Here is a 14,697-nt window from a genome sequence, read left to right on the forward strand (position 1 = left end):
GAAGAAGGCGAGCCTGGTGTCAGTGTGTGCGAGGCCTGGTAAGTAGGGCAGCTCCATCCCCCCCATCCCCTACCTTATTTTTAACCTGTGTGCCTTGCCCCACCCCCTGCACCCTGAGGTGGGCAGGGTCTTAATTAGGGCTAATTTTGTAGGTGGGGCTTAATTTGCATGTGTTCAAAAACAAGATAGGGATTCTTTTCAAGGTGGATCATCTTTTTGGACAAACATGGTACTATAAATGCTTTTGTTCCATTTTTTTAAATTTCCCTTTTTATCTTTTTGCATATTAAAGCAACCTCTCCCCAGCTAATACTTTTCCCATTGTTTTTTTTAAAAATAGGATCGATTTATAGCGGTTACTGAATTGAGAGATTAGTTATGCAGCATATAGATTACTTAATGTAAAATGTAAGTTGTTTATACCACATGCGGTTCTAATCATTTTGACTTCCTTTCGTAACATTCTTCTCTCCTGCCCTGCATGCCCAGCTGCTTTTATCCCATAAAGGACCAACTTACTTCAGTCCAGGCCGAGTAGCGCCATCCTCCAGTGTTGCAGTCTCCTGAACACTTTTCCCTAGAGTTTGGCTTGGATATGCCACTACAGTATCGGTCATCATACTTTTCAATTTTGCCTTCAAGCTTGCTGTACTTGGCACAGGAAATTTCCAGAGTTTTATAGCCCATTCCACACTGCACAGAGCATTCACTCTTTCTGACAATATGCCACCTATATATACAATCGAGAGCATGTATTAGCAAAGGCAATAACTGCAAGAGAAAGCTGTTTAGATCAGGGGTCTCCAATCCTGGCAACTTTAAGCCTGGAGGACTTCAACCCCCAGAATTCCCCTGGCTGGGGAATTCTGGGAGTTGAAGTCCTCCAGGCTTAAAGTTGCCAAGGTTGGAGACCCCTGCTTTAGATGGTCCAAAATGTGCCTGGGACAAAAAGCAAAAACAGAAGCAGGGGAAATATGTAGCATAATTGTAAGCAGTGTAAACTTACAGTTGTAAGCAAGTGTTGTACCTTCATGAAAGTATCTTTTCTTTTATGTACACTGAAAGCATATGCACCAAGACAAATTCCTTGTGTGTCCAATCCCACTTGGCCAATAAAATTCTATTCTATTCTATTCTATTCTATTCTATTCTATTCTATTCTATTCTATTCTATTCTATTCTATTCTATTCTATTTATAAGCATGCTTCAATTTTTTTCATTTTATCCAAAGCCACTTTATATTGAATTCAGATTATTTGTGTGAATCTGAATTTAAGCACACTGCATGTACTTCCAAGTATTAAGGTATAGGCAACAATATGGGGGGGGGGGTGTAAGATAGTGAACAGTTTGCATAGATGAGTATGAGGTAAAATTGGGCTGTATTTTGTTAGTGGCATGCTAGCCAAAATGTGCCTAGAACTGCCCTTAGTATTTTCAAGAATTGCTGCAAGGGGCACAGGCATGACCGAGTTTAGGAATCTAGTTTGCACATTCTCTGATTTACTAAAAATGTTATATGAAAGCCTCAAATCACCAGCCAGGCTCCAAAAATCAAGAAAGACACATCCAGGCTTTTCTAAGCAATTTCCTTTATTGTTCTTCACCTATAGCAGGGGTGTCAAACTCAGGTGTCAAACTCGTGGCTCCCGCGCTAGATGCATCCTGTGCTGGCCATGCTTATGCCCTGTTTAGTGAAGGGGGAAAAAAGTCACAATACGTCGTGTGATGACGCCGTGACGACACGAGTTTGACACCCTGAGCCTTTAGACAGCAATCTTGCCAAACTAAACCAGACAACGTACATCATTAATCATGTACTGTGAGAACTGCTAGGGAGGAGCCGTCTTAATTATCTCCCATACAACTATCAGAACTTTTGGGCTAACATGCCGCTAACACAATAAATGTATAAGGTTTCAAGAGACAGAGGAAATGCAAGGTGCATTGATGGAAAGTGAAGCAAAGCGCGCGATCACCAAACCGGTTGTTAAACTGGTAGGATCCCACCACTGTGTAGACGGTATCATTTGCATAAATGTTAACATGCCCACGCTTATTGACTGGCTGTTCAACTTGTTTAAGATTATGTGAAGGCTGTATTTGTGCCTGGCTATTGGAAGAATGCTCTACAAAGAAGTTTGTCTTGCAAGGTAGTCTAGACCAGGGGTCTGCAAACTTGGCTCTTTTAAGACTTGTGGACTTCAACTCCCAGAGTTCCTCAGCCAGCTGGCTGAGGAACTCTGGGAGTTGAAGTCCACAAGTCTTAAAAGAACCAAGTTTGCAGACCCCTGGTTTAGACAAAGTGCACACTCGGGAGTACTAGCTTTCTCTTTATTGTGCTGTCATGCTAGTACAAACTTTCAATCCTGAATGCATTTTCCCCTTCACCCCCCCACCCTGTAAATCAGACAGAAAACATGACTAGATGACTTAATTCTACTTTATTGTAAGGCCGCATTAACAGAACCTTGCAAGTCTGAAAATACAATTTTCAGACTTGCACTGTCACTTTTAGAAGCCTGATCAATTAGGGCCAATCTATCCTAAGTTTTTTTCTCTGATTGTTAAGCAACTGTGGGCTCCTCCCCTTTTCATCTGATGCTCCCTGGAGTACCAGAAACAATGCAAGAGTGCAATATTTGAGAAGGGCAGTATAGCTAGATGAAGCTGGAAATGCAATCCAGCCTGACAGCTTTGCAGCCCCAGCAAACTCTTGATGAGAACCAGCTGAATAAGAGCTGTTTGGCTTGAGAGTGGCTCATTATAGCTGCTCTTACTTTGTTGTTAAAACCTAGGGGAAAAAAATATGAAAACAATCCGGCCACTACATTTATTACTAGAAGTAACGTCTACTACCTATATGGTCAACTACTGTTGTACTGTTACTATGTGGCAGACTTCGAGCGTACTAACTCTTTGCTCTACAGACCCCAATTTTTACAGTCTTCTCTTTTGAGAAGGCAGGCAGAAAGAAAGGATCTGGTTCACATGTACTTAGAAAAGCAACATATTTGAACACTCCCCAGATCATCCCCAAAGGAAAACTAGAGACAAAAAGCCTCCATGATTTACCAATTTCAAATGCTTTTAAAAGAAAGGATCTGTCCTGGATAAATTAGACAATTTTGTGGTTGGGAGTTGTGGTTGCCAAATGAATGCAGATTGCCCACCCCATCCTCTTTTTAAAAAATAGTATTGGGAATAGAGAGGGAGAAAGACACTATGGGTGTTTATTTTAGGGAGCTTAGTGTTCTGAAAAAGAACTTTCTTCTATGATCTATCGAACTGTGATCTTTTTTGGGGAGAGAGAATGGAGAAACACTAAAATACAGAACCCGTATTATCCTTTCAAATAAAAGGCATCTGGCAACCTTCAGCATATGATACTATTGGGTTAGAAGTTAGGACCTGTAGCAATATGTGAATCCCTCTTCTCAGCTACAATTTCCGGAAACATTTTTTCTATTGTTTTAACAAGAGATACCAACATTGGCCCTGGGTTTGGCAGAAGGGGATGTTGAGAACCCCATCGGTAAAGGAATTCTGGCTGGTAAGGTCCAGGAGAAATGCCTTTTTTTTGCCATGGCTCCCATCCTCTGTAAGATTGTGCCCCTTGAGGTGAGATCCACCCCCATCCTCAAGGCCTTCCAAAGGAGCCTCAATCTCTAGCTCTGCTGAGGTGTTCCACACTGGAGGTGGTTAGTGGACTAGGAAGAGGATTCCTGCCTCCACCCCAGTGTATTTTAGTTTTTAACCTGTTTAATCTCTGTTTATTTTAATATTTAATATTTTAATGCTTCTATCTCTGGTTTTAGGATATTGTAAGCTGCCCTGAGCCGCAGGACACTGAGATGGGCGGTATAATAAATTTCATAAATAAATAATTAAACAAGCCTGAGGGGAAACTAGCAAAGAAGACAGGAAATACTGTAAGTAATAACTGGCATTCAGTTTCTCCCGTATCAATCTGCATGCTTCGGGATTATGAACTTTGTGCACTCTCTAATGCGAGATGAAAAAGAATAGTATCCTTAAAGGTTCCAATGGTTTGATGGCAATTGTTTTGCCTATGAGTGAGCGAGGTGCCTATTAACGCAATTTAAAAATGTGTGCGCAAGGAGAATAGAAATCATGTCCAACCTATCATTAGAGTCAGGCACAGTCTCAGCGGGAAGGTCTAAGTATCATAAAAAGGGCAGAAAATGGTTAGTCATTTAATGGATTTTGACTATCAAAGAAAGGGAAATGCACTTCTGGGATTTCCTGTTACATGTGAAAAATATCTTGGCTGCTTTTCAGGACTATGCTCTTTGATTAGGGAAGGGAAGAAAAATGGTTTCACCCCCCCACACACACCCCTGTTATTCTCATTAATCACTGAACAGCCCCACATACATTTTTTTCTGAGGGAGGGGGAGAAGCACGAAATAATAGAAAATTGTGGATGAAAGGAAGTGTTTAAGCACTCACATTCCAGATCCCTTTAATTTTAAAAACAAAAGCCACCTAATCCCCTCCCTATTACATGACTGAAGCAAATCCAGATTGTCAATGGAGGCTCCCCCACAGCTTGTGGGGCACACGTGGGCGTCAGGTGCTCCTTTGGGGAAGGGGCACACATTGTTTGAGAGAGGTTCACCTCCTTTTTCTGCTGTGCAGTTTGCTGTTATATGGGGATAAACTAATGATTGTAGAAACGGGAGAAACAGCTATCTGCAGAGTTACTGAGACGGAATAGCAGGAGGCTTCCCAAAGAGTGAATGAGCATTCACAAGATCATTGTTACCTTCTCGGCATTACCATCAGGGGAGGAGGAATCTAGACCATGATAGGGCAGGGGGAGCAAGGGAATGGTTAAACCTTTCCACACTACAGTACACTACAGAAAGAGAACAGATGTGTGTGTACACACATGTATACAGAAGGCAAATGCAAAAGCCAAAATCACTGACGTCCTAATCAAATCAACTAATCTGGAAATAGCAAATTCTTCCTTCAGGTTCACAAGTAAGGTAAAAATGCCATCTTCATCTTCACTGTTGCACCCTTACTCCAGTGCCCCTGGTATACAGCAGTGGTGAAATCCTTTTTTTTTTACTACCAGTTCTGTGGGTGTGGCTTGGTGGGCATGGTGTGGCTTGGTGGGCGTGGCAGGGGAAGGATACTGCAAAATCCCCATTCCCTCCCACTCCTGGGGGAAGGATATTGCAAAATCTTCATTCCCAGCCCACTCTGTGGCCAGCTAGAGGTGGTATTTGCTGGTTCTCAGAACTGCTCAAAATTTCCGCTACCGGTTCTCCAGAACCTGCCAGAACCTGCTGGATTTCACCCAAATTATTTCATACAATAATTTGCCACCTTTGAACCTAGAACAGTGCTTGTCAACTTTGATAACTTTAAGATGGCTTGACTTCAACTCCCAGAATTCCCCAGCCAGCATACTCTCATTCCCTTTTCAACCTGTATGAGTTAGTAACTAGCTTCATCTCTAATAGCATCACAATACAATAAGGGAATACTTTGAGTACAAAAAAGCAAGCCATGACATGGGCAGACCAGAAGATTTAATGGAATTATAGTATCTACAAATATATTTTTTTGTGATCAAAAGTGGAAGAGCATTTGCGAAAGCAATCATACAACCTTACTAAATTTTATTGTAATCTCAGAGAAAAGTATGAACTTCTTCAGTGCCATGCCTAGTCTTCATAACTATGTTCTGGGGAGGCTTACATAGGACCATTGGAAAGTGGAAAGTTTGTCACTAACTAAACTACTGATTTGTGCTGTAATTAATTGTTGTTGTATAATTTGGGGTTGTTTTTTTTTTTTGCCACTTAACATTTTATTATGATTATTTCTTTTAAAACTGAATTTTGCTTTGGATGCTTTTAGTGCTCCAAAGGTTCTTATCACTAATAAAATATTAACATCTATGACATTACACAGCAATGTACTTTCCTTTAAGTTTAGGCTGACTTCATAGGAAATGGAAGTTAATACTCAGTGGTGGCAAAATTGTGGATTTACCTCAACGAGTACCAGAAGGCAAAAGAAGAAACAATGGATGGAAACTAATCAAAGAGAGAAGCAACCTGGAATTAAGGAGAAACTTCGTAACGGTGAGGACAATCTTGCCTTCAGAAGTTGTAGGTGCTTCATCACTGGAGGTTTTTAAGAAAAGATTGGGCAGCTACCTGTCTGAAATGGTACAGGATCTCCTGCTTGACCAGGCAGTTGGACTAGAAGACCTCCAAGGTCTCTTCCAGCTCTATTCTGATTAACTAAACCCAAAAGGAAGGAACAACATTCTACACTTCGATGTACATCTGTCCTTTACATACAACCACACCTGGGATCAGAATTTCCACTGATAAGCAAGACAGTTGTTCAGTGAGCCCTGTCTGATTTTATGACCTTTGTCACAGTTGCTAAGCAATTTACTGGAATTATTAAGTGAAACACATGGTTGTTAAGCAAGCATGGCTTCCTCCATTGACCTTGATTGTTGAACGTTGACTAGGAAGGTCAGAAAGGCCGGATAGCTCAGGCTGGTAAGGCCTGTTATTAAGAACACAAAGCCTGCAATTACTGCAGGTTCAAGCCCGGCCCAAGGTTGACTCAGCCTTCCATCCTTTATAAGGTAGGTAAAATGAGGACCCAGATTGTTGGGGGGGCAATAAGTTGAAGTTGACTTTGTAAAAATATACAAATAGAATGAGACTATTGCCTTATACACTGTTAGCCGCCCTGAGTCTTCGGAGAAGGGCGGGGTATAAATGTAAAAAAAAAGAAAAAAAAGAAATGGTGATCTCATGACCATGCAACTGTCACAAATGCTTGCCAGTTGTCACGTACCCAAATTTTGATCATATGACTTTGGGGATGCTATGATGGTCCTAAGTGCAAAAACAGGTCGTAAGTCACTTTTTCCAGGGCTATTGTATCTTCAAATGTTCGCTAATGAATGGTTGTAAGATTTGTATAACATTTAAAATTTAAATTCATCATTCATCATTTCAGCCATTGTCTATCCACTGCAGGATGAAGGTTTTTTTTTACCTATTTGCTTCACCCAAATTAATATTTGTATAATAAGGTCCTGAGCTTTTTTTTTTGCCAATTGGGCCTGCAATTTAAATTATGGAGTCCAAAACAATGGAATCCACATATATAAGACTGCCTTACCTTAATTCACAATTTAAATTACACAGCTCTGTCACTGGATCAGGTTGGGAAATTTTATCACATCTTTGGTCAGATACCATGAGCTGATCGGATTCCCGGGTGCAAATAGGTTTCCTTTTTCGTTCCCCTGAAAAGAATGAAACAAATACAATTACATAAAGAGTAAATAACACATTTTCCCCGTACATATGTTCCAAAGTAGGCCTATATTTAGATAGGTTCTAAATACTGTTTATTCCCTTCCTAAACAATTTACATTGGCTAAGTGCAAGGAACTGAAATGCCAGGTTATCTCAAGTTTATTTTTCAAAACCTGACTATATTTGAGAACTTCTTTTAAAATTGCTACTTGATGTAACTGAAGTTTAGCAACACTCCCCCCCATGTTTCATTTACAAATATGTGCCACTTTATAATGCCTTGGTAAGGCCACACTTGGAATATTGCATCCAGTTTTGGTCGCCACGATGTAAAAAAGATGTTGAGACTCTAGAAAGAGTGCAGAGAAGAGCAACAAAGATGATTAGGGGACTGGAGGATAAAACATATGAAGAACGGTTGCAGGAACTGGGTATGTCTAGTTTAACAAAAAGAAGGACTAGGGGAGACATGATAGCTGTGTTCCAATATCTTAGGGGCTGCCACAAAGAAGAGGGAGTCAGGCTGTTCACCAAAGCACCTGAGGGTAGAACAAGAAGCAATGGGTGGAAACTGATCAAAGAAAGAAGCAACTTAGAACTAAGGAGAAATTTCCTGACAGTTAGAACAATTAATAAGTGGAACGACTTGCCTTCAGAAGTTGTGAATGCTCCAACACTGGAAATTTTTAAGAAAATGTTGGATAACCATCTGACTGAGATGGTGTAGGGTTTCCTGCCTGGGCAGGGGGTTGGACTAGAAGGCCTCCAAGGTCCCTTCCAACTCTGATGTTATGTTATGTTATGTTATGTTATGTTATGTTATGTTATGTTATGTTATGTTATGTTATGTTATGTTATGTTATGTCAAACATGAGGGGATTCCTAAATCAAGGATTTTGGAGATGCAGGGTTCAAACCCTCCCCGCAAACAATGTGCAATTAATTTGTGTACGTATGTTAAATTATAATGAGGGCTGGAGAGGCATCTACTACTGTGTATGAACATAACACAGAGCTTGACCCTTAGACATTGATTGCAGGTATAATTACTCTATTTGCTAGGTTTAAGTAGGTTTAAGTAGGTATGTGCTCTCTTCTTTGTCTTTTGTTTCATTAAGGGAAGAATAATGATGAAGTCAGAAAGAAATAGTGGTGAAGCTAACAGTTCCATTCCTCTCTGCCAACTGCCCATTAGAATGAAATTCTAATTAATATTTGTATAATTTATGCAAGTCTTCCTAGCTGAAGGTGTTGTGCAGAAGCATATACCAAAATCTCTCAGCCAACATTTTTTTCTTCTTCTTTGCATCAATGATAGTAGAGTTTGTGGGGCCAAACCCCACCCTCAGCAGCAGTGAGAACGGGTAAAGGAAGGACTCAGTGGCTACTTCCCTGCAGCAGAAATAGGCTTGAGTCCCTTCTCCTGGTATTCATCCAGGAAAAAGAATGACAAGGTATGATCCACTTTTCTCTTGGTATCTTATATAAATTCCATACTAAATGACCCAATATCACACCATCAGCTTAGCTTTGCATTCTTACTTCTGCTCTGGTACCAAACTGGCTCTTAAAGAACAAATGTATAAATCTCTTCAAAAGGGGGGATGAGTTGAGAGATGCCAAGAATATACATACATCTCCTCTGGAATGACATTTCCAGGGACTAATTAGATCAACCTCCCTCACCCATGAAAAGGTATTTAAGCCAAGACAAGTGAGAGGGAGTTTGGAAACTTAAGTGTAGACATAATAGGAAAGATGCTGCATTCCATCTGACATTAGAAAGAGGTCTGTCTACAGCAGGGCTGTCAAACGCGAGGCCTGCAGGCTGGATGCGTCACACATTGGCCATGCCCACGCCTGGTTTAGCGAAGGGGGAAAAAAGTTGCGATACGTCACATGATGATACTGTGATGACGCAAGATTGACACCCGTACAGTCTTTTCAGAGTTCCTGTCTGCAGGTGAAGGTGTTTAGGTATACCTTCTCTCATAATTTGCTATATACTACATTAATAAACTTTTGGGCCCTTTGTTCCATGAGTGTTTAGGTTTGCTTTCTGTCTTGAATCCGAAAGAACCTGCTAACACCTAACTGGCCATTGAGTGTCAGAACATCTGCTTTCCCATTAGAGTCAGGGAGACCCTGTCTCCCACTTCCCTCATTAAATGCAAGCACATATTTTGGAAAAACTCATGACTCTTCCTCTAAAAGATCCTCCTAAACTCAGCCACCTGAAAAGTCTGTGCTCCAAACTTTGATTGGCCAGAAAATAGCAAAAAACATATTTGCTGTCTGATGGAGTTCTACATACAGTTTTCCTCCCTTTTCATTCCTTCACAAGCATCAAAAAGGAAATGAGAAGAGAATGAAAAAAGGGATGAGGATGAGAACTCTGTTCCCAGTGTTAGCTGCTGCTGAGACAACAACTAGCTCAGGAATACTTGTCTGCTGCCTCCTTCCTTTTGCGCTATTCCTTCATTATCATTCCTTCATTATTCATCATTTATTATTAGGGGTGGGGAATTTGTGGTGGGTGGGGGTGTGTTTGGGGATTGTTATGTGTGTTGGACCTGGTCTTTGGGTGTTAAGTGAATTTTGTTGTATGGGTATACTGTGTATACACGTACAATAATAATAAAGTTATTATTATTATCACTTCCTAACAAACAGGAAGCAGCAGGTGAAGCTAAGCAAGATCACATCAAATACCTGTACAATTAGCACAGGGGCCCCCCAAGGCTGTGTGCTCTCCCCACTTCTCTTCTCTCTGTATACCAATGACTGCATCTCCAATGATCCATTTGTTAAGCTACTGAAGTTCGCAGATGACACAACAGTGATTGGTCTCATTCGAGACAATGACGAATCCGCATATAGACGAGAGGTCGAAGGACTAGCCTTGTGGTGCAACCAAAACAATCTGGAACTGAACACACTCAAAACCGTAGAAATGGTGGTAGATTTTAGGAAAAACCCTTCCATACTTCCACCTCTCACAATACTTGACAACACAGTATCAACAGTAGAAACCTTCAAATTTCTGGGTTCTATCATATCGCAAGATCTCAAATGGACAGCTAACATCAAAACATCACTAAAAAAGGACAACAAAGAATGTTCTTTCTGCGCCAACTCAGTAAGCTCAAACTGCCCAAGGAGCTGCTGATCCAATTCTACAGAGGAATTATTGAGTCTGTCATTTGCACCTCTATAACTGTCTGGTTCGGTTCTGCAACCCAACAAGAAAAACACAGACTTCAGAGGATAATTAGAACTGCAGAAAAAATAATTGCTACCAACTTGCCTTCCATTGAGGACCTGTATACTGCAAGAAGAGAGCCGTGAAAATATTTGCAGATCCCTCGCATCCTGGACATAAACTGTTTCAACTCCTACCCTCAAAACGACGCTATAGAGCACTGCACACCAGAACAACTAGACACAAAAACAGTTTTTTCCCGAAGGCCATCACTCTGCTAAACAAATAATTCCCTCAACACTGTCAGACTATTTACTGAATCTGCACTACTATTAATCGTTTCATAGTTCCCATCACCAATCTCTTTCCACTTATGACTGTATGACTATAACTTGTTGCTGGCAATCCTTATGATTTATATTGATATATTGATCATCAATTGTGTTGTAAATGTTGTACCTTGATGAACGTATCTTTTCTTTTATGTACACTGAGAGCATATGCACCAAGACAAATTCCTTGTGTGTCCAATCACACTTGGCCAATAAAATTCTATTCTATTCTATTCTACTTACTGGAATATTGAACTTGAGGTACCACATCTGCTATGCAAAACTCCACCAGATGGCAACAGAGAGTCAAGAGTTTCTGTATCTCTTTGCTGCCATGTCTAGAGGTCATCTGAGTTTTACAGTCCATATATGCTACTAATCTTACCACACTATCATATTTCTTGAAGGCATGGGGAAACCTGGCAGGGTGTACTGGATCCCAGACCAGTTATCTCACTATATTTAGGCCACTGTTATTGTGAATACAGGCATCTAATACAAATTGTAATAATGAAGTCGGAAGAAATATTCAGCATAAAAGTCACAGTGCAAATCCTGGCCTTTGGTATTTGCTTCCAATAGTCCTAAAGCCTACATTACAATGCACATTTTTCATGAGCTCCACTCTGCAACTTTCACCCCACCCCACCCTCTCAAATGGTTGCCTATACTGTGAACTGAGCAAGTAATTCATACATGGAAAACCTTAGATAATTTTTGACGCATCCAGTTCTCAGAAGTTTAGTCTTCTTCTTTGGTTATAATAAGTGAGCTATTAACTGATTTTCCCAGGCCCCAGGACAGTGGAGGGACTTAGGTTGGTATCCTATTGAACATGAAGAAAGAAGGAGCAACTTGTATTTTGAAAATAAAATATATATATATATATATATATATATATATATATATATATATATATATATAATTCGTCATCTTCAGGCTTCAGCCGTGCTGAAGCCTGAAGATGACGAATGAGACTTCGTCAAACGCCGCCAAGACACTTCCAATTTTACACGGAGAAAACCCGAACAACCAAAGACCTATATACAAACACCCGTGAAAACCTCAGAAAACAATATATATCTATATCTATATCTATATCTAGGTCTTTGGTTATTCGGGTTTTCTCCCGCGTAAAATTGGAAGTGTCTTGGCGATGTTTCAATGAAGTCTCATTCATCATCTTCAGGCTTCAGCTTCGTGCTTCTGGGAGCAATGTGTGATTGCAGCTGTTTCTTCCTTTTTAACTGCTAGTGGGGGTTTTAACTCAAGACGAAGCTGAAGCCTGAAGATGACGAATGAGACTTCGTCGAAACGTCGCCAAGACACTTCCAATTTTACGTGGGAGAAAACCCGAATAACCAAAGACCTACATACAAACACCCGCGAAAACCTCAGAAAACAAATATATATATATATATATATATATATATATATATATATAAGTAAAGAATATGCATTAGCTATATTAATTTGATATAATAAAGGGAACAATAGGACAGGAACGGTAGGCACTTTTGTGCTCTTATGCACGCCCCTTATAGTCCTCTTAGGAATGGGGTGAGGTCAATAGTAGACAGTTTTTGGTTGAAGATTTTGGGATTTTGAGTAGAGACTATGGAGTCAGGTAATGAGTTCCAAGCATTAACAATTCTGTTGCAGAAGTCATATTTTCTGCAATCAAGTTTGAAGCGGTTGACATTAAGCTTGAATCTATTTTTTGCTCTTGTAATATTGCGATTGAAGCTGAAGTAGTCATTTTTTTTGCACATGTTAGGAACAGACTATCAAGGAGAACATATTTGAAGGTAAATCTGGTTACTTCCCTGGCCTTTTTTCTCATATATCCTAATGTTATCTATTCCATTAACATATCCTACAATTAGATTACTTTTTTCCCCTCCCGCACCAATTTGAGAACTGAAAAGAAAGGGCTAGGAAAGATTAATCAGAGCAATAAAATCTTTCTAGGTCTACTGGTTGCCTAGGTCAGTTGGAACGTATTCCTTGGCTTTGACTCTTGCCACTACAGCAGCAAGATACAGCCCTAAATTTGATATTATGATATAAATTAATAGTGAAAGTGAAAGTAAAGACACAGCACTATGCATATTTTGCCAACTATCACGGCGAAACAGGTCATAAAATCAGTTGTAAACTAGGCAACGTGTTTAGTAGCCTTTGCTATTACTCTGTCTTGAGTAGCACAAGCGAAGCCAACTTAATGTAGAGTTGTTGTTTAATGTAGAGTTGTTGTCTTAGAGTCAGTGTTGACCCTGGTGACTGCCTGGACTGGTCCCCAAATTTTCTCGGTAAGATTTCAGAAATGACTTGTCCTTGTCTGCTTCCTTAATCTGAGAGAGAACGAGCCCCAAATCACCCAGCTGGACCTATGCCTAAGAACTCATCATCTCCTGGCTTCTAGACTGGTGTTACCCACCCCACCAAACTAGCTCTAATACAGAGCAGGTGGTCATAATTTTGAGGTAAATTTTCCCTCAGGTCAGCCTAAAGTACTAAGAAGGGTCTTAACTTTGTGAGCAGTTTAAAAGACAGCATCCATCATCCCGCTACAGCTTTTGGAAATGTAAATTTTGAATTATTTTTCAAATCCCTTTAAAGCCACGTACCTTGGCAGAGTTTACTGCAGGGCTGCCAAGGTCCATAGACATTCCAATAAAACTGCTGAGGTTTATCTTCAATGGGGATATTGAATGTGTATCGAACATCAGGGTTATATAAATTACCCACTGATAAAACCTGAGAAGAAAAGCATAGCATCAAGGGAGCAACTGTACTATTTCAACTACATAAACATTAAAATAGAGCAATATATATTTGATTTTCTTTTAGAAAAAGAGATTATTCTTTACCTGAAGAACTATTTCTTGATCAATGCGGTAAGTAGAATTGATTCGTTCAATGGGGGTGTCTGAGCCACTGTATTCTATGACAGCATTTCCAATTTTGATTTCCTTCTTAAACATACTGACAACATAGTCTCCATTTAATATGAAGCCCTCATTGCTTGACAATGCTATGTTCAAAGACATAAACAAGAAATGAATCAAAGTAACTTTCTTGTGTACACCAAAGGAGGATATTACAATGCATTTAGTATCAATATTGATTTATTTATTTTACTTCTAGACAACCCAGTGATTGTGGTTCTTCCGGCAGTATAGAAATCAATTTATTTACATAATATGAATTCTATAATTCAAACTCTGCTTTAAAAAGCAGCCTAATTAGAATAAATTAGAAAATCATAACCATAGAAGTTGTGTTTTCCAGGTGCAATCCCTCAATACCAAAAATCGTAACCTGTAGAATTGTGCTTTTTAATGAACTAGACCAGGGGTCTCCAACCTTGGTCCCTTTAAGCCCAACCTTGGTCCTCAGCCCAAATCTGGCTGAGGAACTCTGGGAGTTGAAGTCCACAAGTTTTAAAGGGACCAAGGTTGGAGACCCCTGAACTAGACTACTCAGTTACTTTGGAATACTCTGCAACACCTTTCCAGGTACCTTTGAACTGTACCTATATTCTGAATGAATATACATACAATCCATACAATGCTGGAACAATATCTGTTAGAGAACAAATTACATATTTTTTTCCAGAATGGAACTCATTTTACCTGAATGTGATTTCAACAATAACCAGATCGAAATATAAGGCAGGCAGGCCTTTACTTATGACTGTAATGCAGCCTGCCTATTAGAGGTAAGTAATTGTAAGTAGTGACGGTTGTAACGTTATTCACCTATGTGATTGACTTGATTTTACAATCTTTTTTTTTTTGCGGTGGTTGTTAAGCAAATCCTGTGGTT

The 14,697-nt window shown here is 39.9% G+C and overlaps 1 protein-coding gene across 5 annotated transcripts in view; it reads right to left on the minus strand.

The window, feature by feature from the left end:
* Positions 1-14,697, minus strand: part of ADAMTS9 (ADAM metallopeptidase with thrombospondin type 1 motif 9) — a 172,313-nt gene that overhangs the window by 78,842 nt on the left and 78,774 nt on the right. For all 5 annotated transcript variants that reach the window (XR_009153439.1, XM_058168996.1, XM_058168995.1 and 2 more), the window contains exons 17-20: positions 13,740-13,903; positions 13,497-13,626; positions 7,193-7,319; positions 520-730 (exon numbers count right to left, since the gene is read on the minus strand). Coding sequence is in view for 4 of the 5 variants with exons in the window: in XM_058168996.1 (XP_058024979.1) it covers positions 520-730; positions 7,193-7,319; positions 13,497-13,626; positions 13,740-13,903 (632 nt within the window). In the remaining variant the exon portion in view is untranslated. The remainder of the gene's footprint in view (positions 1-519; positions 731-7,192; positions 7,320-13,496; positions 13,627-13,739; positions 13,904-14,697) is intronic.

Source organism: Ahaetulla prasina, chromosome 2 (genome assembly GCF_028640845.1).
Source record: "Ahaetulla prasina isolate Xishuangbanna chromosome 2, ASM2864084v1, whole genome shotgun sequence".
NCBI lineage: Eukaryota > Metazoa > Chordata > Lepidosauria > Squamata > Colubridae > Ahaetulla > Ahaetulla prasina.